Below are 23,854 nucleotides of genomic sequence, written 5' to 3' on the forward strand. Positions count from 1 at the left end.
CTTTTGACATATTTTTTTTCCTCGTCACTCTTCCATTCAGGCTGGATTACTGTTTCCTTTGGTTTGGTCGCTGGTTTCGCTTTTCCTTGTAGGATTTTTACCTCACCCAAACTATTGTCTGACTAATCCTTCGCTTTAAAGTCTTTATTTGATGGTTTCTGAAGCTTTGATTGTCCTCCAGCTTTGAGATTGCATGGCAGGTACGCTTAGTCTTTACACAGCTACAGCTCTTGATGACAACACTGCTATAGAGGAACTCGAGTGTTATTAGATACAGTTTGGGAAACACAGTAATTGCATGTCCACAGGTTTTTGGCTTATACAAACTATCTTTATTTGTGTAACTTTCCCTCTTTGAAGACTCCACCAATGTTAATGGATCCTATGACTGTCACTGTTAAATGAAAATGAATAAGGATAATTAAAAGGATCCATCTTTAGATATTGCAAAACTTGTAAATCGCTTTATCCTAATAATCCTCTGGTAATCTCTTTATTTCCAATAATTTGACAAAGCTAACAGTGATTCTGTTCAAATCTGCCCTGAGAGCTTCAGTGCTCCTAAACAGAACATAAATTGGTGAACATTTTATGGTATAGTTAATTCATTTTACTGTAGCAAGTGGTTCATTTATGTTTGTTATGGTAGACTGTGCCTTTCCTGGTATCATTGGATGACTGCATTTGACCAAAGCTCACATTTTCCCCCCCTTCCTCAAAAAGTGGCCTACGATTTGTCAAAAGGGATTTTTGGCAAAATAATCACCACCTCTTTGTTGCCAAAAGATAATGTTAGACACAAAAAGAATGACTTGTGAGGAAAGTGACAATTTGAAGTTCTGTAATGCGGCACTCGTAGTTTGCAGCATGCTTTAATTACAGCAATGCAACTCATCAAGCTACCGATGCTAAAGAATCACCTTACTTCAGATTGTTTGTTGCCTCTTTTGGTAGATGCTTTCACACTGACAGGAGTGTTAATGTGGAGTCCAGCCTTTCCTTTCTAGATGAGTCAATCTAGAAAGGCTTGACTTTCTAGAGTCAATCCTTTCTAGATTGACTCTAGAAAGTCAATCTAGACTTTCTTTGCTGAACTGAAATTGTAAACCTTGGGATTCATTGTTCGTTCATACCAAGATGGGTTTTTTTGTTCTAAGGTCTTAACATGTAGTTGTCAAACTGGAAAGGTAAATATTGTTGTTGTTCTTGCAATCTTACTACAGATGACACTCATTAATCTAGGTTTAACGATCTAAGCAAAAAACGATGTTCTATGTCACATTCTTGTGGGTAAAAAAACCCTCAATGTGGGTTTATCCTCATGACTTTCTTAAATTTAGTCATGAATAAATGCCTCACACCACACACCTTGTTTATATACAGATATGTAAAAAAACATTAGGACACCCTATAAGCTGTTATTTTTCTAACGTATTTTAATAATTAATTACCAGAATAAACTCATCAAGGTAGCGATGCTGAAGTAACACCTTAATACAGAAAAGGTTAAAGTTGATTGCTCCTTGGCCTGGAGAATTGTAATAAAATCCCTTTACAAAGTGCCTAAAATTACCAAACCTCATCGGCACTTAGCATTTAAAAAAAATCCCTCATCTCGAACATAGATGTTCAAGATGACGTGTCATCAGGACACTAGCCTTATGAGGCTAATGTCCTAGGTTCATCAGTGGAGAGGCGAGGACACTAGCCAGATACCCCTGCTCCCCTGCTTGTATTGTCTCCACTCTTTTATCCAAACTCTCTCCATTTCCTCTAAATCGTCTAACATGTTCCTTTACTCTAAAGTCTCTACTCCACACACCATACGACCAAAACCATTTTACCTGAGATTTATCGTCAAGTGTCGTCTGTCAGGTTATGACAATGAAGTAGGCATCAGAAATGACAGGGGCATTTACTACCTGTAATAGATTTTAGTAATTTTTTCATATACAATGGAGACATTTTATGTCAGATTAATAGAAAAATTGAGCATAATGTGATTCTAACTTAACTTTTATTCATGCAACCTGTCACATTCAGCTCAATTTTTTGAGCTGAATTTTCACTCAGTCATATGTAGAGCAATATTTTGATTTTTCTGTACTTGTTTTTTAGCTAGTAGAACACACTGGAAGACAGATGTCTAGAAGTGACAGGGGAAAAATATGGCTGTGGGGAAAAAAATGGATGCAGGGAGAAAGTTTCCAGGTAATCTGAGATGACAGTGGCAGTGTACTGTTATGTTCTGGTTATTAACTTGTTTTCTACTTTATATGTAATTCAATAATTAAATTTTTTTTATGTTCAGAATACAAAGATAGTGATGAAGATGAAAAAAGGGATAAAGTACAAGATTGTCAAGAAAAAGGTGAGGAGTAGAAGAGTGATGAGGTAAAAACACACTGTTGCCTGTGTGTGTGGAGTTATTATAAAGATCATAGGAGATTGTCAGTGTCTATTCAACCAGTGTCAGATCAACTGAGTACAAAAAAACTTTCAGAGTACGACATGTTTAACTGGCTGGAATTATCAGTGGTAAGTCATACATATGTCACAGATAAAAATAAACAGGTAAGAAGACTTGAAGAAAATGGGTAAATTGAACTATATTTCTGCAAACAGGTACATAAAATGACCACTCGGTGGCAATATGTGCACCAACCGGTTTATTAAATATTATTCCTGCGCCGTTTGTCACTGTAGAGATTCCGTAGCATCAATTTGAGAACACAGCTGCTCATTTGTCAACAGAAGCTTCCTGAGGCAGTGGTCAATATGTACTGTAAATGTGCTAAAGTTATCCAGTCATCTGGAATTATGTTGAGGGGTGGGGAGGGACCTTGTATTGTAACTTAGGCTACATTCACACTGCTGGTTTTAATGCTCAGTTCCAATTTTTTCTTTGTGAATTCTGAGTTGGAAAAATAAACTTATCTAAAAAGCAACTTTTGTCTAAAAAAGAAATGCTCAGTGTTTGTGTAAGTGTAAACACGGATGCTAACAAAGTTGTTCAACCCATTAACAACTTATCCTCATTATGGTTTGCCATGTTTGTTTTTTTTCCCGCTTTCACATATCAGGACGCAGAATAGTAAACATTTGTCGCGTATCAGTGATGTTTAGGTCGGATGAATGCGACATGGCCATACATACTCAGGTCACGTTTGAAAAGATTGGATATGTATTGGATTTAAAATGCATGTCCAAGTGGTTTGGGTCACATTTGTAAAAATCCTATCTGAGTTGTTCAGACTGTCATAAAAAGAGCAAAAAAATAATTTGGGTCACTTCAGGCTGCAAACGTGCATGGGCGGTTCAGTCAGTCAAAACCTCTCTCACAGCAGAGCAGAAGAGGACAGTGGGTGATTTTTAGACCTTTGCTGTAGTAGATGAAAACAGTGGATAAGATCAGCTTCTCATATAAGTATCAACCAATCACCCATCTCTCAAAATCTGCACCAATAAATCAGCTGGCCAGTAAATCTGTGCACCCCTAATCTCTTATGCAAATTGAGCAAGTACTCTGAGAGTACGTTTTGCTGATTTTAAAAAATTAATATGGCAGCATAACCCATATGTAATTACATTTTATATTGCATAGCTAATAGAATGGTCACACAAACAAAATATAACAATGGTAGTTTGAAATATGGATAGACACAGACTTGAAAGAGCCTTTTTTTAAGAGGGAACAGGAGGAAGAAGGGGTCTGGGCCCCAATGTTTCAAGACCCTAAAAACGCCCCTGGGGGGAAACATTTCCTCTCCCAAAATTATGTTTACGTCACCGTAAACCTGTTTGTGTCTTTATTTGAGAATTAACAATTGTCCTGCAGCTTTTTTCCCCAAAACATTTCTCATGACACTACTTTTATTTTATGTATTTATTTTTTTAACAACCTCCCTCCCTTCTAACAACATTGAATCATTCCATTCTAAACATCCCCATAATTCTGAAAACCACCTGTACCCTTGCTTTTAAGTCTTCAAAAAGATTTCCGCCCTGTGATATTTGTCTGTGTACATTAGGTCATTACTCTGTAGAGCTTTTGGGTGTGTGTTGTCATGAGTTTCTTTCCTTCCTAGAATAAAGGGGAAAAAAGCAGCATCACTCTCTTTACTCAGTGCACAGACATTTAAGTAGTGCAGCTAAAGAGATTCCTGGCAAACACAAGCTGTGTTGACAGGAAAGATGAGCTGCTGTTCCTGTTGCAGCTCGCAAAAAGCTCAGAGCTGGGCACACATTCAAAGTGAAGCCACAAAGTCAGCAGACTTGTTGCTACTGCCTGTTAACCACCATACACACACCCACACGTACTGTGTTGTATCAAAGGTGGCACGGTGGGTGCTCGGTTGTTTGAACAGGTGATTCCCATTTACATGTTCTCACTTTATTAGCTTTTTGCCTTTAGGAATCCACATCATCAGGAAAGACGATCACATAGTACCGATTGTTCTGAACTCCTTTCCCTGGAGTGCAACAGATTTGACAACTAGACTTATGTTTAATTTAATAAGAACAAAAAAAATCTTTGAAAAGATGTTAAAGTGCAGAGCCAATGAAATTATCACCAAAGCACATGCTAGTGGTTATGTGTTGGCCAGTTTCGGGTATGAAAATAAAAAAGGTTTTAAAAAGTTACGATTATAAATGGCTGAAATGTTTCATTCCTCTGGTTTAAAGTCACTTAAGGAGGTTCCACAGAACATGTCGGTCTGGAATTTCCTCCAGCTCTGTGGAGTATGGAGGAGCAGACTGCTGCAGTCGCCCACCTGTTGCTGTACACTGCCAGAGAGCCGACTGAAAGAAAGCTATAATGCGTTTTCTTCACATACATGAGAAACTATTTCAGTTTTTCAGGACCATTGCAGTTGGTCATCCTTCCTTCCTATAGCATAGCACTGTTTTAAAGATGGATGTTTTCAGACTGATTGCAGCCGCTACTGTGGTAAATTACACGTCTGTGTATGTATATATATATATATATATATACATATATATGTATATGTTGTTATGACCTAGGTCAGCGGGGTGAATGAGAAGTAACATTAAAGAAGCCTAGATGTTAAAGGTTTAACAGTTTGGGGTTAACAAAATAAAAAGGTAAAAAGCAACTGCAATCAAAAGTTAGGGTCTTATAACCAAAAATACTAAATATAACAATAGCCACAAAACTACCAGAGTTGTAAACCAAAGATCTTAACCAAACAAAACTGGACCAAAAACCTAAGGTTAAACAAAAAACAACATAACTCTCGTAGGCTACTATGACCTTACATATAAAGCCCCCACATTTTCAAAGGTAACAAAGATTTACAAAAGCTCACAAAAAGACAATGCTGTGTACAGCAGTCAGCAAATACCCAGCAAAGTGGCAAGCTGTATGAACAAAGAATCAGCTGCGCCTTCTCCCAGGAAGTCTTGGGTTTAAAAAGGGAGGCCTCATCAGGGATTGGTGGAGCTGATAATTGGTGAGCCAATCAGCTCTGCTGTAGGCCTCAGGGAGTGGCACAGGTGGATGAGGGCTGCATCCATTTCCCAGTGGAGTCAATGTGGTTGGAAAGCTGCAGATATACAGAAACGGAAAAGAAAAAGAAAACACACAAGGCCGTAACAATGTGTACATGTATATATGTGTGCATGTTTATATATGTGTATATGTAGGCCTGTCATGATAACAAATTTTGCTGCGCGATTAATTGTCTCAAAAATTATTGCGATAAACAATAATATTGTTTGAAGACCCTTTTACACTGATTTGATGGAAATGACGTAATAATGCATGTGATTTCCTGCCAAAGATGAATACACTTATTTAAAAAGAACATTAAACACTAGAACTGATAAAATAAACAAAATAACAAAAAACAAATATAAAATGGATTCTCAGTCTCCACTAACAAAAATGTACTTGAATAAAAACACCGAAGTGGAAATAAATACTGCATTCAACCAAAAGAGTGCAGATTATGAAGTCTGTATACCATATTGCTCTTCAGTAATCATTAGATTTAAATAGAGAAAATGGGCACATCGACTACCTGATGCAATAGTTCACACTACATGTTAGTTCACACCTACATTTTCCCCTGACAACAATCTTAGAATGTCGATTGTTTTAAGATTGTCACTTGTGATTTCGTAACCTATCATCCTGTAGTGTGTGGTGTGTTACGGTAGATCGTTGTGGCCGCTCCGATCTAAATCAGGGTTTTTCCCCGACTGGGATCGTTAACGCAGCCTGTTGAATGTGACAGGTAGCCAATCAGAAAGAGCGGATTCTCTTCCATGCTTTCTGAGGGGAAATTACAGAGGGAAATCCTAAACAACTGACACGGTGCAACCCGAAGTCCAGCGGACATTGGAGATGATATGTGGAAGCAACTTTAATGTTTGTTACTCCTATGGTTCAGGAATGAAATAAAAGGTCCGCCCCACATTTGAATGTACACTTTATCGAACCTAACCCACATTTAAACTTAATGTTTTACATTAAATAAAATTTAACTACTGCCACCTTAAACCAAATAACAAAACAATAATTCAGATGCAGTTGCCTTGACCGCAGCTACAGTTCGTGCAAAGAATATCAAAATGACAAGGGGAGGAGTTGGATCAAAGTTGCTACGCAGTTGATGAACCCAGTAATTTTCAGCTGTTCTTCGTTAACGTGACATAAATAGGTTATAATGATTTTCATTCAGTCAGGATTGACACTAGAGCCACATGTGCAGGTAGACTGTAGTAAAGCATTGATTAATGCCTGGTTTTAAAATTAGTTAACTGGACTTGTAGCCATTATTTTGTGCCCATTGTTGGACACCACACGGCACGATGGAACCCGATCAAACCGTTATACCTAGGATTTCTGTCAGCTCATGTGAAAATGGGCTGACAATCAGCCGACAGCTCAAAGATCGTGTAGTGTGCGCTGGACATTACACTAACGAAATGAGGAAGGGAGGGTCAGTGGAGAGCACCGGAGTTGAGCCTTTTTCATTCAGTGTCATCAGCAGAAAGAGAAAAAGGCCGGAAGAGACGATAAAGACGATAATTAAAATGACATTGATAGTTTTAATTTATCGTACAATTAATTGATTTATTGTTTATCGTGACAGGCCTATGTATATGTATACATATGTGCATGTGTGTATGGGTGTACTGGTGTACATATGTGTATAGGTACATATGTAGATATATATAGATCCATCCATCCATCCATCCATATCCTCTTTGGCTCTGCAGAGACAGAGGACTGACTGACAGAACCGCCCACCAGGTCATGTCTGCATGTGCACTGTCACCAATAGTCTTCCACTGTTGCCAACTTAATAACTTTTTGACTATATTTAGAGACTTTTATGACAAACAAAAAACACTAAAATTAGATCAGGATTTTAAAAGATTGCTAATCGGCCAGAAAACTGCAATCATTGTGCGCTGAATTTCTAGTCATATTGAGAACTCAAAAAGCTTTTTGAGTTGTTACACAATAATTGGTACAAACAGACTTTTTGTCTATTTGGTTTTGGCTGCGCTCTTTAGACATGTGTAACAGATCAGGGTGAATATGGTTTTCAAGTTTCTGCTCAGTGACAAAATCTACAATATTTTATGTGGAAAAAGCCTGAATATGATTGATTGGCTGTATTAGATTTTACTGTACCAATAGTGTTGTAAACATTTATTATATTGAGGTTGATGGCCAAATTAAAAAATTGTGGAGCTGTATATCATCAATCTGAAGTAGTTGATCCAATAACTGTCACCTTCCTAAAATAATAGTCAAAGTAATTTTTTGCTATAAGTGTTTCTGGCTACAAAAGTCACCACCGAACTTTGCCCAGAAAAGGAAAAAAAAATCACTTTTGCCATAAAAATGATGTGGCCATTATTTTGGGAACGTGACAATATTCAAGAAGCAAAGCATTCTTTTTTTTTCCTCTTACAATCAGTGCCAAGTCTAATTCAGAAGAATAAGATCCTAATGTGACTTGATAGAGATCAGTTCATGTTTAGCAGTCAGTTTAGACATGACAAATACCAGGTTATATTTAAATTTGTGAGCAACATCAAAAGGTATAGTTTTAGAAGAATGTTAGTACATTAAATACTCATTTTTCCTGAGCATTTTCCTAAGTCTATTAAAACTTTAAAGGAGGTTTCTGTATTTTAGTAACTTCTAAAGCCTCCAGGACTTTGGCAGCCCTCTCAGGCTGTTAGACATGTTTTCTGACAGCTCATAATTACAGATGCCCTGCGTGTCCTCCGTCCTTACAACATCCATTAAAGGCCAGAAAGCCATTTCCTTAATGAATAGTAGAAAGGCCTTGGCTCCTGCTTAGCTTCTGTGTTTTATGTCAGTTCTACACAGGTAAGTGTGCTGTCATGTTTTGTCAGTGAACCTCATCGCCTGTCTACAGTTGAGTCATGTTTCCATTAATTTGTCTGGCTGGGACAAAAAGTAGTCTACCCTTGATGTTCTAAATGACTAATGTACAATGTTCTCTTATTCTCCCCTGTTTCGTTTTCCACAATCAAGAGTCGTATGGAGGGCTTCTGGAAGTCTGTAGCGCAGCATGTGCCTCGGAAGCCAGCTGAAATGAGGATCCTCAACCCATACTTCATCCAGGAGGCTGCATTCCAGTTCATAGGCCTGCCATTTAACAATGGTTTAATGGGCAAAGGGGTAAGATGCTCAAAGTGCCAGATTCACATCTTTTCACAATTGTAATACTTCTTTTAATTGGATACTTGAAGTATTTGTGTCCCTTTCAAGAGCTGAACCTATATGCTCAGTGCTGTCATAATTTGAAAAGTCATCAAACTAGCAAAAGAAGGGAGAAGGGGAGCAATAACAGCATCAGTCAACTCATTCCAGGTAGTTGGGAAAAGTTGGGAATGAAATGGCACCAACAACCGCTAAAGGAAACAACACAAGCGCAATTTCCTCCTTCATGAAATGTAAACAAAAATGGTATTGCGTCAGATTTCAGTTGTAAGATTTATTTGTACGTAGGCCTTTACCTCCTCGTCACTCCATGTCTGACCACGAGCCATTTCTCCTGCTAACACTAGACAGACATGCGTTTGTTTTGGTTGTATTTACCCAGAATGCCCTGTGCTATAGTCGGCTTCCTGCTGTTGGAGCGGTGTCCGGTCCGCTTGGCGTTCACATAAACATTGGAAGTGCACCAGAGTTCACTTAACCCAAATGGAGACCTGGTTTTTAGGTAGGCCACACTTAGTTTTTTTATTAGTCCCTGTCAGAGTTTGATTCCGCATTCACACCTCCCAAAACAAACCGGACTTCATAGGTAAATGAGCTAGAGTGTTATGTTCTGTGTTTTTCTGTGTATTTATTCAGAGCTTTTCTGTATCTCTGAGTTTCCGTGTTGTCCTGTCTACCCCTTGATTGCTCCCTGGTGTGTTTCCTTGATTACTCCCTGTGTATTTAACCCCACCTGTGTTCCTTGTTCCTCGTCGGGTCCAAGTCATTGGCGTCTGATGCTACTCAGTCCATTTATGTGCCTTGTTGCTACCTGCGTTGAGCCCTGGATTCTGCTCAGCAGTGCTGTATTGGATTTTGGACTATTTGGATTACTTTGGTCAAGATCTTGTTCATTAAAACCACCATTTTCACTCCATATCTGGATCTACAGCGCCTTAATTTGTCCACACGTGTGGTACTTTTTCTGGACGAATAGATCCGCATCTGGGGCTGGCAGAGTTGCAACGCCTGACAGTCATCGCTGTGCTTAAAGGCAACCCTCTGCCTCTCAAGCCGGACTATCTTTCTGCCAGCCCAGCCCCAGTTCTCCGGGACCAGCCGGTGCACCCGAGCCCGTTCCAGCTGGCACACCCGAACCAGTTCCAGCCGGTGCTTCAGCCGGCGGCTCTCCCAAGCCTCAAGCCCCCGTTCCAGAGACTGTTCCAGCCACTGTCACCATGGTGATGGGGTTTCAGGCCGACAGATGGCGCAGTTAGTGGGTTTTCCTGCCCCAGTTAGTGGGTTTTCCTGCCCCAGTTAGTGGGTTTTCCTGCCCCAGTTAGTGGGTTTTCCTGCCCCAGTTAGTGGGTTTTCCTGCCCCAGTTAGTGGGTTATCGGCCCCAGTTAGTGGGTTATCGGCCCCAGTTAGTGGGTTATCGGCCCCATTTAGTGGGTTACCGGCCCCATTTAGTGGGTTATTGGCCCCTTCAGAGCTTCCTAGTTCCTCTGCGCTTCCTAGCATCCCCTCTGAGGTTTTTAGCGTCCCCTCTGAGGTTTCTAGCGTCCCCTCTGAGGTTTCTAGCATCCACTCTGAGGTTTCTAGCGTCCCCTCTGCGCTTCCTAGCATCCCCTCTGAGGTTTTTAGCGTCCCCTCTGCGCTTCCTAGCATCCCCTCTGAGGTTTTTAGCGTCCCCTCTGAGGTTTTTAGCGTCCCCTCTGAGGTTTCTAGCGTCCCCTCTGAGGTTTCTAGCATCCACTCTGAGGTTTCTAGAGTCCCCTCTGAGCTCCCTAGTCCCTCCTCCGAGCTCCCTAATGTTTCTTCGTCCCCCTCTTGTGACCCTTTGTCACCCCCTATTGTTCCGTTGTCGTTCCCTACTCCTCCTAGTGCTTCTTCCAAGTCCCCCAGAGATTCCTCGTCCCCGCTTCCCACGCCCTGCCCCTGCGCCAACGTTGACCTCTGGACCAGCCTCCAGGGGCCCGGCCCCTGCGCCGACGTCACCCGCCGGACCCGCCATCGGCACCGTGGACACACGCCGGACCTCCCTCGTGGATTCCGCCTCCTGCGTTTCAGCTGGATGGGTTGTTTTTTGTTGCTTTTGGACTCTTGGCCCTTCCTGTGCCTCCGCCCACTCTGTTGGGTTGTTTTTTGTTGTTATGGACCCTGGCCCCCTGTCCAGCGCCCACCCTTGTTGTGTTTTTTGTTTTTGGGTGTCTTGGGGCCGCCCTTGGGGGGTCTAGGGGGGATACTGTTATGTTCTGTGTTTTTCTGTGTATTTATTTAGAGTTTTTCTGTGTCTCTGAGTCTTGGTGTTGTCCTGTCTACCCCTTGATTGCTCCCTGGTGTGTCTTGTTTCCTTGATTACTCCCTGTGTATTTAACCCCACCTGTGTTCCTTGTTCCTCGTCGGGTCCTAGTCATTGGCGTCTGATGTTGCTCAGTCCATTTGTGTGCCTTGTTGCTTCCTGTGTTGAGCCCTGGATTCCGCTCAGCAGTGCTGCCTTGGAGTTTGATTAAAATGGACTAAACGGGGCTGGTGTGAATGAACCCTTAACAGTCAGACACAGACACTGATGGAAAAACCCATGATGGTAGTTTTGTTACTCAATGATATCTGCTTTACCTTGTAACTCAACAAATCTGGGCAACCACCTGAAATTAAACACAGTAACCTCTGACTGACTAATAAGTATGGATTCACCAATATGAAAATTTGGGCCAATATCCAATATGAGTTTTGCTGTTATGGCCAACAGCAATATTCACCAATACATATTTATTTTTATATGCACATCGGTAACCGTTCGCCATCTTTAAAGAAACAACCACACTGCTGACTTCACCTCTGCTTCAGTTAAATTCCCCACAGTCCTGCTCTGCACCCTGTCATATCACCAAACAAACACATGATCAATCTTCTCCCCTCCAGAATAAAAAGACAACCAGATTAAAATAAAATTCATAGATTTTAAAATAAAATGGTTTTATTTATCATACTGATACTAATAGGTGTTAAAGAAAATCACTAATACAGGCTGATGCCAGTATTAGTGCCATCCTTACTAATAAAGGAAGTGATTTTAATCTATATTTTCATACACAAAAATAAATTTAGCTTGGATAAAATTATGAAGGAATTTGATTTGTCAAATAAGTTGATGTTTAGTTAGTTATGATTATTTAAAAAAGTGTTTATTTCTTCTGCAGTTTAGTGCTTTGATATTTTTTATTGATTTCCAGTTTTTTTCCCCCAAAAGATGTTAGACACCTATTAGTTTTATTTTTTTAATAATGTCTTACATTTGAGTAACACTTTCAGCCACCGTATTTTCCGGACTATAAAGCGCACCTCACTATAATCTGCACCCACACAATAAAAAAAAAAACAACCTGGAAATGTACATACATGAGCCGCTGGTATCTCCGCTGCTCTTAGTTTTTCACAAGGATGCAGCCCTGCGTCCCTAACGCCGAACCATGGATTCGTTCACGCTGAGCTTACTTGCAGCAGCTATCGATCTGTACTGCCAGATCAATAGCCTTCAACTTAAAAGCAGCATCATATGAACTTCTTCATATTGTTTTCATGATGAGGGGTTCTGAGTTTGAAAACAGTTCTCTGTCGTGCCTGCTGCTAGCATGTGCTTGTTCTAAAGGAAAATCAGCACTTTCTTCTTTGATTTCCAATTTTGACTTTCAAAAGCAGAAAGTGATTCACTTCCTGCTGTAGAGGCCCCGTGCGGTTGAAGAAAAATCCACAGAAAAGCTGCACCGGGCTATAAGCCGCATGGTTCAAAGCATAGAAAAAAAGTAGCGGCTTATAGTCCAAAAAATACGGTACTTCGAGGAAAGATTGTACAAGCAGTTTCAGGAAAAAATGTCATGTTAAATGCACTGTTCTCTTCTAACTGCAGCAAGTGTATTTGGTTCCAAACTCAATGAATACTAGTCTAAATAATTGTGGGTTCAGAGTTGACCGAAATAATTTTAATGATATTTCTTTTTCTAATAGAATCGTAGCATATGTTGCATTTGCAGATACTTTGTGTGTGCTCTGCAGGGGGATAATGTTAGAGAATTAGAGGCAGCATGAGGAGTGTATCAACCTAACTCTGCCCTGTGGGGCTACCACAACACCCCTACATGAACTTCACCCTGCAACATGTGTTAAACATGTGGGTTTATGCTTGCATGTGTGCGGGCGTGTGTGTGTGTGTGAAAGGAGGAGATAATGAGTTTGTGTTTCATGTTTGTGTGTTTGCCTTGCTGTATTGTACACTTCAGGCTTCAGACTTATGTGATCTGGCACATTTTGTTTTCCCCAATAACACTTCCCAATTTCTCCTCTAAATCCTGTAGTAAGTGTTTATGGACATGGAAATTAATGAGGAGATCTATTTGTTCTGCATGTGTTTGATGTGTGTGTGTGTGTGTGTGTGTGCGTGTGTGTGTGTGCGTGTGCGCGCGCGTGTGTGTGTGCGTGTGTGTGTAAAATAATCGCGATTAGAACACGCAGTAGGAGGTTAGCCAGCTGTTGGTCCAGCTCCACCAACCCTGAGGGCTGCAAATCAGGTTAATGATTTAAATAGGACCTCCTTGCACTCTCTCTCCTCCACCTGCATGTTTTAGTCCATGGCCAATGTTTTTTTGTTGTTTTTCCCCCCTCCTTCATCCAATGTCCACTCCCTCAATCATGCACACAAAACATGTGTAGAGCCAGGATCTCTGACAGCCCAGGGCGGTTAGGAAGCACACTTCAACCTTGTACATCAATGTGTTGGTGGGGGGTGAAGGTGAGGAAGGGTAGGGGTGTGGGGGCTCCAGGGGTCACATCTTTAAGGTAATAGTTAATCACCAAGTGCTCAAATTCAGTTAGCAGCAGTGGAGCAGAACAAAGCCAGGAGTGCACAGCAGGCACAGAAGCATGTCTGGCTGCTTGATTAAGGCAGAAATCATTGTCATAATAATTTTTAGTCCAAATGAAAGCAGAAAGTTTTTATTAATCTTTCACTTTGTTATGAGTGGAACTAAACCTGCCACAGCCTGACTGCAGTTTCCTGTCAGCAGAGCAACAAAGGCATACCGCTCCGAAACACTGAGACTTTGTGGGCTCAATGCACAAGTCTGAACTAAAGTTGTAATTTTATCATTTTTATCTCGGTTATCTAGATGTCATAATTAGAACTGAACATAAGAAATCTTAATTGCTCTGGCTTACAACCAGATGTGGTTATGTGGTGGCTAGTCCGCCTGTTTGTTTGTAGAATTTGCATAAAAATATTCCTCAGGGGGCAGAGTGGAGAGGGGTGCGTGTGATTAACTTTTGATGACAGTTCAGATCTTGATCTGGGGATTTTTTTGCACTTATCCAGCCTTAGTGAAGGCATGCAGTTTGCATGTTAACGTGTGTGTGTAGGTGTGTGTCTTTCTCTATGCCTGTGCTGCAACCACTTCTTTGTTTTTGCTGCAGAACATTCCAACTTTGGGAACAGTTGCTATAACCATGGCACTTCATAACTGTGACGAGGTGGCGGTGGCTGGCTTTGGCTACGACATGACCTCTCCTCAAGCACCTCTGCACTATTATGAGAGCGTCAAGATGTCTGCCATTAAAGAGGTGAGTTTCATCTTCACTACTATTTTTATTCTGGACATGACAGAATTCTTTGATTTAAATCATGAAAAATGGGAAGGCATATTACTTCTCAACAGAGTGCAACCTTTCCAATCCAAAGAGCCATTTTATCCCTCAGTCCAGATAGATAAAACCTGTTCAGACCAACTGATGTTTTATGAGCTTTGGGAAAAAGACAACATAAATCTCTAAAGAACCACCATCTTATTTATATTTTTTAGGTTTTAAAATGAAGAAAAATATAAAACATTTGCAAAAAAAAGCATTGTTTTTAAAATTGTAATTTTTTACCTAATAACAAGTTAAATGGATGTAACTAATATTGCTGGCACATTTAGTCATTCTATTGTGAAAATAATAATAATTCTATGAAGAAACTAGAAGCTGATAAAACCTGTATTCATGTTTAACATTAGCATAAAACATTCTTGTTGATTCTTTATCATTTTTAGCAAAGTAGTTAAAGTCGTAACTTATATTAAAAATGTTTTTAGCTTGTTTTATTAAAACTGTCTCTATGTTGGGAAAGTAAGACAGTATAACAAGAGATGGATCAATAGATCATCTGTTAAGAAAAAGAAATCAGTTAAACAATGTGCATGCTTTTGTATTTAAAAAATGCAGTCAACAGATGTAAACCAATAGCCACACATTTTATTTTTAAAAAATTTAATAAATTAAATAAAATTAATATAATAATGAATGAGCAGATCTGCAGACCAGGAATGGACCAGTTGGATGGACTCCTGTGGAAAAGCACCGTCAGAGTCCCTAAATGGACAACTTTCTTAGCAGTCTGAATGATGAATTGAACTTGAGGCTCTGTTTGATATCTAGGATCAGTTGGAATATATGTCTGGATTGAATTTGTTTTTATTCTAAATGAGATGATGTATTGTGAATTTGTGATATATTAATAAACGGAACTGAATTTGAAAGAATCTGTGAGATAGAGGATATTTCAGCTTAACCTGTCCATGTGTTGTGTTGTCTAAATTTATGGTGATCTTGAGGGCAAAAAGCTATTAAGGTAAACTACTAGTTAATGTTTCATAAACTTGATGCTTTTGTGTTGGATCATTTGTGTTCAATTTCATAAGAAATCAGTTGAAGGTTGATCTAAGATTTTTCATAATATAATATGGAGATGATCATATTTGCTGGAAATTGTGAACTAGTCCTATAGTGCTGATGGGAAACTTTTAGCCTTATTCTCCCAGTGCTTACTAATCATTCAGAAGTCGTTTAACCAAGTGCCCAGTTTTGTTTTGTCTTTACAAATTCCCAAAATGCTTCAAAGATGTTGGTGTTAGAGAAACCTGTATGCAACCAATCAATTTTTTTAAAGATCAGTGATCGGACAGAAAATTGCAATCGGTGCCGCTCATCTAAATTTCTTTGTTCAGGCCATAAGTTTGGAACTTTGAAGCTTTATATTCACCAGCTTTATATGCTGATGATTGATGCTTTTACAGAGCAGAAATCCTAAAAAGGCTGTTATCATATTTTTTTCTTTTCCTCACTGATGTCTTTATTTCTTTGAATTACTATACCACTGATACTGATACCACTTTTCTAATGAAATGAAAAAGAGCAACAGATGGAATGATTTTCCAGGGATCTTTCATCAGCCTTTATAACATTGTGTGTCGTTTGATCACTCTGAACACAATCAGTCAGTGTTTCTCTGCGTGTTTACACTGGGATGCAGGGGAATCGGAGATGTCACCCATGTGCTGATGAGTGTAAACCATGAGCTCAGTATGATGATAACCTTTGTCTAAACTCCCCGTGAACCTTTGGCATTTATTATCGTCGTCTTCATCAACACTGTCATCATCTGCCACAGGAGGCTAAATAATGGGAGCGCCTTTGTTTGGAAGCTGAAAAGCAAAACTTGCAGCCACTCAGTGGGGTTATTATTTGCTCCTAAGGAACCAAGCAGCTGTGAAACCATCTGCTTAGAATGGAACTGTTTGTCATAGAGGGTGATATTTCTGACCCAAATATCGGGATCCCACTTACTTCATCAAACGCTGATATGAATATGTTAGATACTTCAGCTTTGACTCTGCAGTACCACATGGGCGCCATGTGGAGTACGTGACGCTGCGTCTGATCCTCAAGCTTCTGGAATCAGTTCATAGTTGATACAAAGTCACTTTCCAGTTCATCCAGCTGTTTCAAAACAAATGATGTGTATCAGTGTAAAAGGTGATTAGATCAGTGTTCTGTCATCAAGCTACACCACCCTTCACTGTACCGTCATTCCTTTCTGCTTTCTAAGCATTTATCCTCAAAACAATGCCCTTTTACCTTATTAGAATATCAGAATTTTTTTCATTTTCCAAAAGATTATACCTAAATAAATAATTCTGGAATAAAAGCTAAAACATCTCATCACCGCACTGCATCAGTGAAATAACATTTACTTCTACTAGGTTTCTCTCTAAGCTTGATCATTGATGTGATAACAGCAGATTTTCTTAGACTATATTCCAGCATACAGCCGAGGAGCCATGTGAAAGAGAGAGTGCAGCAGCTTGTGTTGCCTTTTCAACTAATTCAAATAAACGAGCTCCACCTTTCATAAGTAATTCACATGGAAGAAAAATTGTTTATACAGGTTTTTAGTAGTGGTGGGACTTTATTAAAATTCTTAATAATTAATCACATTTTAATTGAAAACTAAATATTGACAAAATAAGCAATATTTTCAATTCAACATCCCTTTTTGTTGCTAAAATATTGCCCAGATCTTGGTCACCTTCTTTCTGGACTTGTGATGCTGTATCCACCTAAAATCTCTTTCCTGACTTTTTCCCCTTGCAGTCTTGGACACACAACATATCCAAGGAGAAGGAGTTTCTCCGCAAGCTGGTAAAGGCCAACGTTATCACAGATCTCACCAAAGGTATCTGAGTTTACACCCAACTCCAGCCGCCTTCCGTCATTTCTGTCGGAACAACGAACTGAAAGCTGGATTGACTCATGGAGCAGAGAACCGACCGCCCGCCCCTGCCCCATTAAGCCAGGCCTGGTCACTGCCGGGTTAGAAGGAGATAACTATCAAAGAAGTTTCTAAGAGTTTTGCTGAAAGATGCACTCATGTGCCTTCAGAACCAAAGACCCCTGCTCATCAAAGCGGGGGCAGAACAGGCTGCAGGATGATTTGATCTGCCTGGCACCTGTTGAAGTATTGCTGTGCTGGGCCCATCACTATAAAGTATCACACACCTGAAGCGGAATGGTAACAGTGAGAGGACAGCTGAAGGAATGAAGTGAAACTGAACGTGTGGGGGATGGGTCGAGTATTAGCAGTGCCAAATGTACCTCGGAAAGGGGAGAAGACCCCCCCTCTCCCGTTTTGTCTGAATGTATTCTCTGTAAATATCAAAGATTTATACTGTGCTTTTTACCAAGCTGCAGTAGCTCCATAATCACATCCGCCTCCTTCCATTCATTCACTTATGAAATCATTCACTCATCATCTATTCATCCTTTTCTGTATTCAAGTGTAACTCCTTCCAAGCCCACTGGCATCACACCACCTGCTGCATAAAGCAGCAAAATCATAAGAATGGATCTCCACGAAAGGCATAGTAAGAGGTATGAACTAGGGGTTGCACAACTTCATATTTGTTAAAGCTGATGTCGGTACGATAAAACTTGAGTTGACATCGACTGATCACTGTGACATCATAGAAACACAAGAGAAAATGCTTCACATTAGCTTACAGACAACATATCCAAGGAGAAGGAGTTCCTCCACAGGAATGTTTGTCAATATGCACAGGAGATATTGACAAAAGACCACTTAGACAGAAACGGCACATAAAGGATGTACCAACATGCACCCGACATCCATGTTCAGACATCATAAGTTAAATCTATTATAAACGAATCAGAGTTTCTAATGAATTTACAGTTGAAATTATTGCACTCACCTGCTGCTTCTGCCCCCCAATGTGCAGCAGGATCTTCCAGTGACTCAGGGCAGCAGCTCTCTGACTTTTGCACGATGAACCAGCATGTAGACAACAGCAGGGATAGACCGTCAGATCCTCAGAATGCAGCTTGAGCCACATCTCCAGATGTTGTCGCACTATTTTTCTAAGCGTGAAACCATTTTTTTTTTTAAAGAAAAAACAAAAGAGGCAGAAGACATGTGGCAAGGAACAGAGGCTGCTGTCTGTGGCCTCTGCATACGGGGTGTCTGCTCTAATCACAGCACCATGCGACGGCCCTATTCCGGTACCTCTGTGGTAAATGAGTTTGGATTGTATTTTTATACAATTCAAACTATCTGACAAATTCACATAGTTCCTCATTTTTCTTCTTCTTGAAAGGGTCAGTTTTGTCACGTGATTGGGATTAGTCAACTAGCCACATAAAGGAACACGGCAGAATAAGGAATCAACTAGTTGGTGCAACCCCTAGTTTTGACCCTTTGCAGCTATGTCACCTCATCATGTTGAAGTGCCATGATGGATATAGAAAGTGAGAGACGGGAGCATTGAACAGAGTTATGATTGTTTTCCCAAGTTTTTTTTTGCCAGCATAACAAAAAAAATTGTGCTTCTTATTTTTCTAGTCAGGCTTATCACAATAAATTTGGATTTCCTTCTTGTCCGTTTGTTATGCTTGTGTGCAGCAGTCTGATCATTTTTAAAGTGAAACCAGCAACATGTAAGTGATATTAGGTTACCAACTATGTTTTTTCACAAACTTTACAGGAGTTACCATGTGGGTAGGTTGTTGTCATGTGTCATGGCGAAGTGTTACGCTTTCTGAAGAGCGTGTCATCACATGCAAAGGGTCTGTGATTCAAAGACAGAAGTTTGGAAACTGAAGTAAATTCATATCATGCTTATCATCTCTGAATTGTACCAGAAACCTGAACATTTCTCACTCTCGATGACAAGTCTGTTCTCATTGGGAGACCCTTCCTGTTGCAGATTCATTATTTTTAAGAGTTCTTTGTCACTCCTCCAGAGCATTTAGCCTATATATATCATATCTACTTTTAGCCACTTATCTGAAAGGTTAGACGCCATCAGCATCCAATTCTGAAGAGTTATGGCTAAACACTAAGGTAGGTCTTTGTTTAATGAAGAAACTGTAACAATATCTATTATGATTTGATTCATATCTTTATTACTGCATCAGCTCTAAGCGTTCCCAACCAGATCAGTAAGGGGCTCCACTCTGCTCACCGATAAGACGCATGTTTCGACTCCCCTACTGCTACAAGTTTTGTGTTCTTTAGTAAACGGTAAAATTTTGGTTTGTATAAAATAATTATATATATTTTTTTTGTCGTTGTGTTGATTTTGCCTGCGACAGACTGGCAACTTGTCCAGGGTGAACCCCGCCTCTCGCCCAGAACGTTAGCTGGAGATAGGCACCAGCCCCCCTCCTGACCCCACTGGGGACAAGGGTGTTAGAAAATGGATGTATGGATGGATGGATGGATGGATTGATTTTGATTATTTATTTTGTTACTAAATCCCCTTTCTGTGGTCACAGGTTGACCTGCTTCCTGTTACAAGCAAATACGAGCAGCTTTGAGTTTGGGGAATCTCGATTCCTGACTGTGCTTCCTGAAGACACTTTTGGTCTGTTGGAGACGCAGCATTATGATGGAACCCATGTCCGTTCCAGGTGTTCCGCTGCAGTAGAGAGAAAAATTGAAGGAGTCTGAGGTTGATGAAGCTCCAGTTGACTCAGTGCTGATCTGATCTGTGCATTCTGGCAGGTTCTGCGTCACCTCAGTATTTTATAAGAAACTGTCAGGTTGTCGCAGTCAAAACATTTTTTGCTTCCACTTAACGTCTACAATTGTTTGTTTGAATGCTTTAATCAGCTTACACGGCATGTCAGGGCTGCTTTTATAAAGCAATCTGTCTGTTTTCAGGTTTCAGCTGGTATTTGGTACATTGTTTACATCACTTCAGATTGTCTCCTCTCAATCACTAAGCTCTTGCTATTTTGTTCAGTTTCATGCGTCAGTGTGTACTCTGTGGCGTTCGGCGGAGGTCCTGGATTGGACTGTGTTTAGAACAAAGGTGCAGCCATAGGTGACCTTTGAACTGTCACAGTGCCATCATCAGGGACCGCAGTTGACTCAGTATGTCAGGCTTGAATGGGGCGGAGCGCTTAACATATCTGCAGTGGGTCTGTTGTTGAACTGGTGGCGTCTTTAGCTCGTATGTTACAAATTGAAGCTCTGCAAACGGGGTTTCTGTTTTGTGCCTTTTTATAGATGGAAACGGGAGCAGGAGGAATGAGAACAGAGGTCAGAGCGCAGTCTCCTCAGGCTCTTGGGTATTGGCTCTAATTGGACTAGGATCAGTCCGACATGTTCCTTAAAACCAACCAAACATCCATCACCGTCTGCAAAGCTCTGACCTCTTTAGAGTTAGCTTTTCCCAATATCAAATTATGGAGGAGTTTATATGGATTGAATCTGAATCACCCCTCAACTGTACCCCAACTACTCATGGATTGTCTCTGAGGTGGAATGTATTTGCTTGATTTTTTTTTCTTTTTCTGATCATTATATTTATAAATCCTTATTTTTCAACATTGCAGCATAAGTGGAAAGTGATGAATCAAGTATTTCTCTTTTTGTACAGTTATACAGTTCTGTATAACAGCTTTAAACAATTCAATAAAAAAGTTCAAACACATGTTGGCATGTTTGTCTCTATTTATGCTTTGCAAAATTATTCAGATATCTTGAAGTATTCACATTTTGTCAGAAACCTTTAGGTAATAGGGTGGAATTTTAGAACACTTTTTCATATTTTGTCTTGTTTCAGTCACAAACAGCCATATGTTCTGATGTGATTGACCAGTACACCAGTGCATAGTTGCAAAATGGAGACCAAGATCTAAAGGGTGATGTTCTTTTGTATTCAGTCCCACCTGGTCAGTACTGCGCAGAAGCAACTTTCACTGTAATTCCAGCTGTAAGACTTTTGAAATATGTTTCTACTCACTTTGCACGTCTAGAGACTGTATTTGCAAGGAAGAATTGTCCACTACTAAAGTTCAAGCTTCAGTTGAGTTTTTTCTTCAGATCATCAGTTTCAACTTTTTGTGGACTGTTTGGAGGGTTAAACAATGCAAAACAGTTCTAGTGCCTAAAAAATGCATAAAAAAACATAATTATCCAGTCGTTTTCTAGCAATAAGTTAGATTTTTTGGTACCTGGAAAACGACCCTTGTCAAAAGTTTCCAAAAATAACAAATCAGTGAATATACCCCTCACCTGGCAACCCAAGGGGAGCTCCGCTCATTCATTGTTTGTGCAATGGCTGCTGGAAAAGGCAAAAGCGTTTAGTTGTTGACTTACCATCCAGAAACCTTGATCCTTGTGCAGGAGACTCTACTTTTTCTGCTTCTGGGTCTGACTCGGTGTCAAAGATTTATACACTTCTACCACTGAGCATCTCTATGCAGCCATTTAGATGTAAATAAAGCACCAGTGTAAACACTGAGTTGGGGTTGTGGCCAGCAACAGCTTATTTGCTGGTCAGAGCAAATTCAAAATACAAGTAACTACAAATCTCAACAAATATGAACTAGAGGTCATACATCAAAACAAATGAATTATGATAAAAAATCTTCTACAAAAGAACATTCACTTCAATATCTTTAGAAACATTTATCCATGTTTTCTGGTGGCCCTAACTAGGAAGTGCATGGCAATTATAACAACCTTTATATTTTTGGAATGAAGTCAAAGTTTGAGGCCATGTCCCTTCAACATGCACAAAAGTCAGAATTTTCATAAATTTAGATCTCAAGTGCCTTATGAGCAATCTGATCAATTTTCTAACCAAAAAAAATCAAAACCTCTGTTAAGAGTTCAACCAAATAGAGGCTATGAATGACCAAAATGTGTCAAAATTATAAGTTCATCCATGGTGGATGACTACCTGTTTGTTGTAGATGGTGGGTGTCAGACTTTTTATGTAGGTCTTGGGAAGTTCTACAAGTGTATCAAGTTTCATATCTCTATGATAAAGGGTGTTTGAATGTTGCTGTGGGGCGCTCTTAAGGTATTTCTCTTTAAATACTTACATTTTCACCTGGCCTGATGTATTTTACAACATTCGGTGAGTTTTCGTTTAGGCCTCCAAAAAACCAACTAATTTGTGAAAGGAATAAAAAGCACTCTAGTTACAACAGATCTTCCCAACGCACCTAAAAAACCTCAGCTGCTTACCTTCCACTTTGCTCGCTACTTTGTATATGTCCACCACAAAGACAATAATGCCAATGCATTCATTAATGCTTGTTGTTATGACACAAATTTGAAATGTTCAAAGGGGCAAAAATATTGGTTTGTGAAAGGACTTTGAACTTCTGTGTGTTCTGGCAGGAGCCAGTGGGTCATCTATCTGACTGCTGGAAGCTGTAACATCTTTTGCAGAGAGTGTAGCCTGTAGCTGGACAGCTTCATGGATCGGGTATAAACCGTCTGTCAGTCTGTTTCAGAGGTGACAAACTGCAGGAAGCTCCGTGACGACGGAGTGATGGGTCGGGCAGCTCAGAAAAATCCACCCTGAACTGCTTGGAGAAATCATTTTGAAGTTCTACACAGACTCGTCTTCCATCTTCAGGTTTTCTTCCTCACCCTGTTCCTGTTCAAGCATTCCTCCTCCTTTCCTCATAATCTCTCTTTGTGTTGTTGTCGATCTCTGTTTTTCTCAAGGCCGAGTAGCATCTTGTTTTACTGAAAGCCACAAGGACCCCATCTGAGATTGTTTTACTCAATAAACAGAAGGGAACATCATTCTGCAGCCTTGAAACTTTCACCAGTTTGCTGTATCATTAGAAACCAACCGGACTCTACAGAGAGAGAGGGCTGTCCAGCTGCAGACGAGTGTTTTTGAAGTGAGTGGACAGGACGCAGAGGACTCCTAAAGCGCCTCTGGACCGTCCCATCCTGCCATTAATGGGATGCCAGAAACGTTCAGCCCCAACAAAGTCACGCCTCACCGCTTGCCGCAACCACCAGTCTCTGGCTACACTGACCTGACAGATTTCCTGAGCTCCACAGGGTGGGATTGAATGCTCGCTCCCTGCAGCAGCAGAATATTTGCCACCTGGGATCTCCCTGAGGCAGCTGGCCGGCTGGCTGGAGGCACTCGGTCCTGTTAGTCTGGTAGACGGGGGTAGGAGCACGCCTGCACCTCCTCAGCCGGTGAGCCTGTTATTCTCTACGACAGGTTTCCCCCTCCTGCCCCACCTCTTCTCAGAAGGGCTGGAACTGAGAGGCCACGACCTCTGGGCCTGAAATTGAAACTGCTCGTAAAAAGAGTTGGGAAGGGAAAAGAAAACACCCACCAAAAAAGTCCAACAGACATTATTTATCTTTGACTCCGTTTACCTGTTTCTGGATCAGCTGAGATGATCAGTTTACCTGCTTTACATGCAGCACACCTACAGGCCCTTCTTGTTTCTGCAGCAACTCAACCTAATGAATATTTATTATT

General features: G+C 40.4%; 1 protein-coding gene across 14 annotated transcripts in view; it reads left to right on the forward strand.

The window, feature by feature from the left end:
- The window catches only part of st3gal3b (ST3 beta-galactoside alpha-2,3-sialyltransferase 3b), a 61,988-nt gene extending 40,951 nt beyond the window's left edge, over nt 1-21,037 (forward strand). For 9 of the 14 annotated variants that reach the window (XM_044133006.1, XM_044133012.1, XM_044133014.1 and 6 more), the window contains 5 exons: nt 2,119-2,211; nt 2,312-2,371; nt 8,546-8,692; nt 14,181-14,327; nt 17,178-21,037. In XM_044133006.1, the coding sequence (XP_043988941.1) occupies nt 2,119-2,211; nt 2,312-2,371; nt 8,546-8,692; nt 14,181-14,327; nt 17,178-17,267 (537 nt within the window). In that variant the 3' untranslated portion in view covers nt 17,268-21,037. The remainder of the gene's footprint in view (nt 1-2,118; nt 2,212-2,311; nt 2,372-8,545; nt 8,693-14,180; nt 14,328-17,177) is intronic. The other 5 variants (XM_044133015.1, XM_044133017.1, XM_044133019.1 and 2 more) reach the window with 1 other exon arrangement.
- The last annotated feature ends 2,817 nt before the right edge of the window (nt 21,038-23,854 follow it).

This window comes from Gambusia affinis, linkage group LG12, assembly GCF_019740435.1.
Source record: "Gambusia affinis linkage group LG12, SWU_Gaff_1.0, whole genome shotgun sequence".
NCBI classification, from domain to species: Eukaryota; Metazoa; Chordata; class Actinopteri; order Cyprinodontiformes; family Poeciliidae; genus Gambusia; species Gambusia affinis.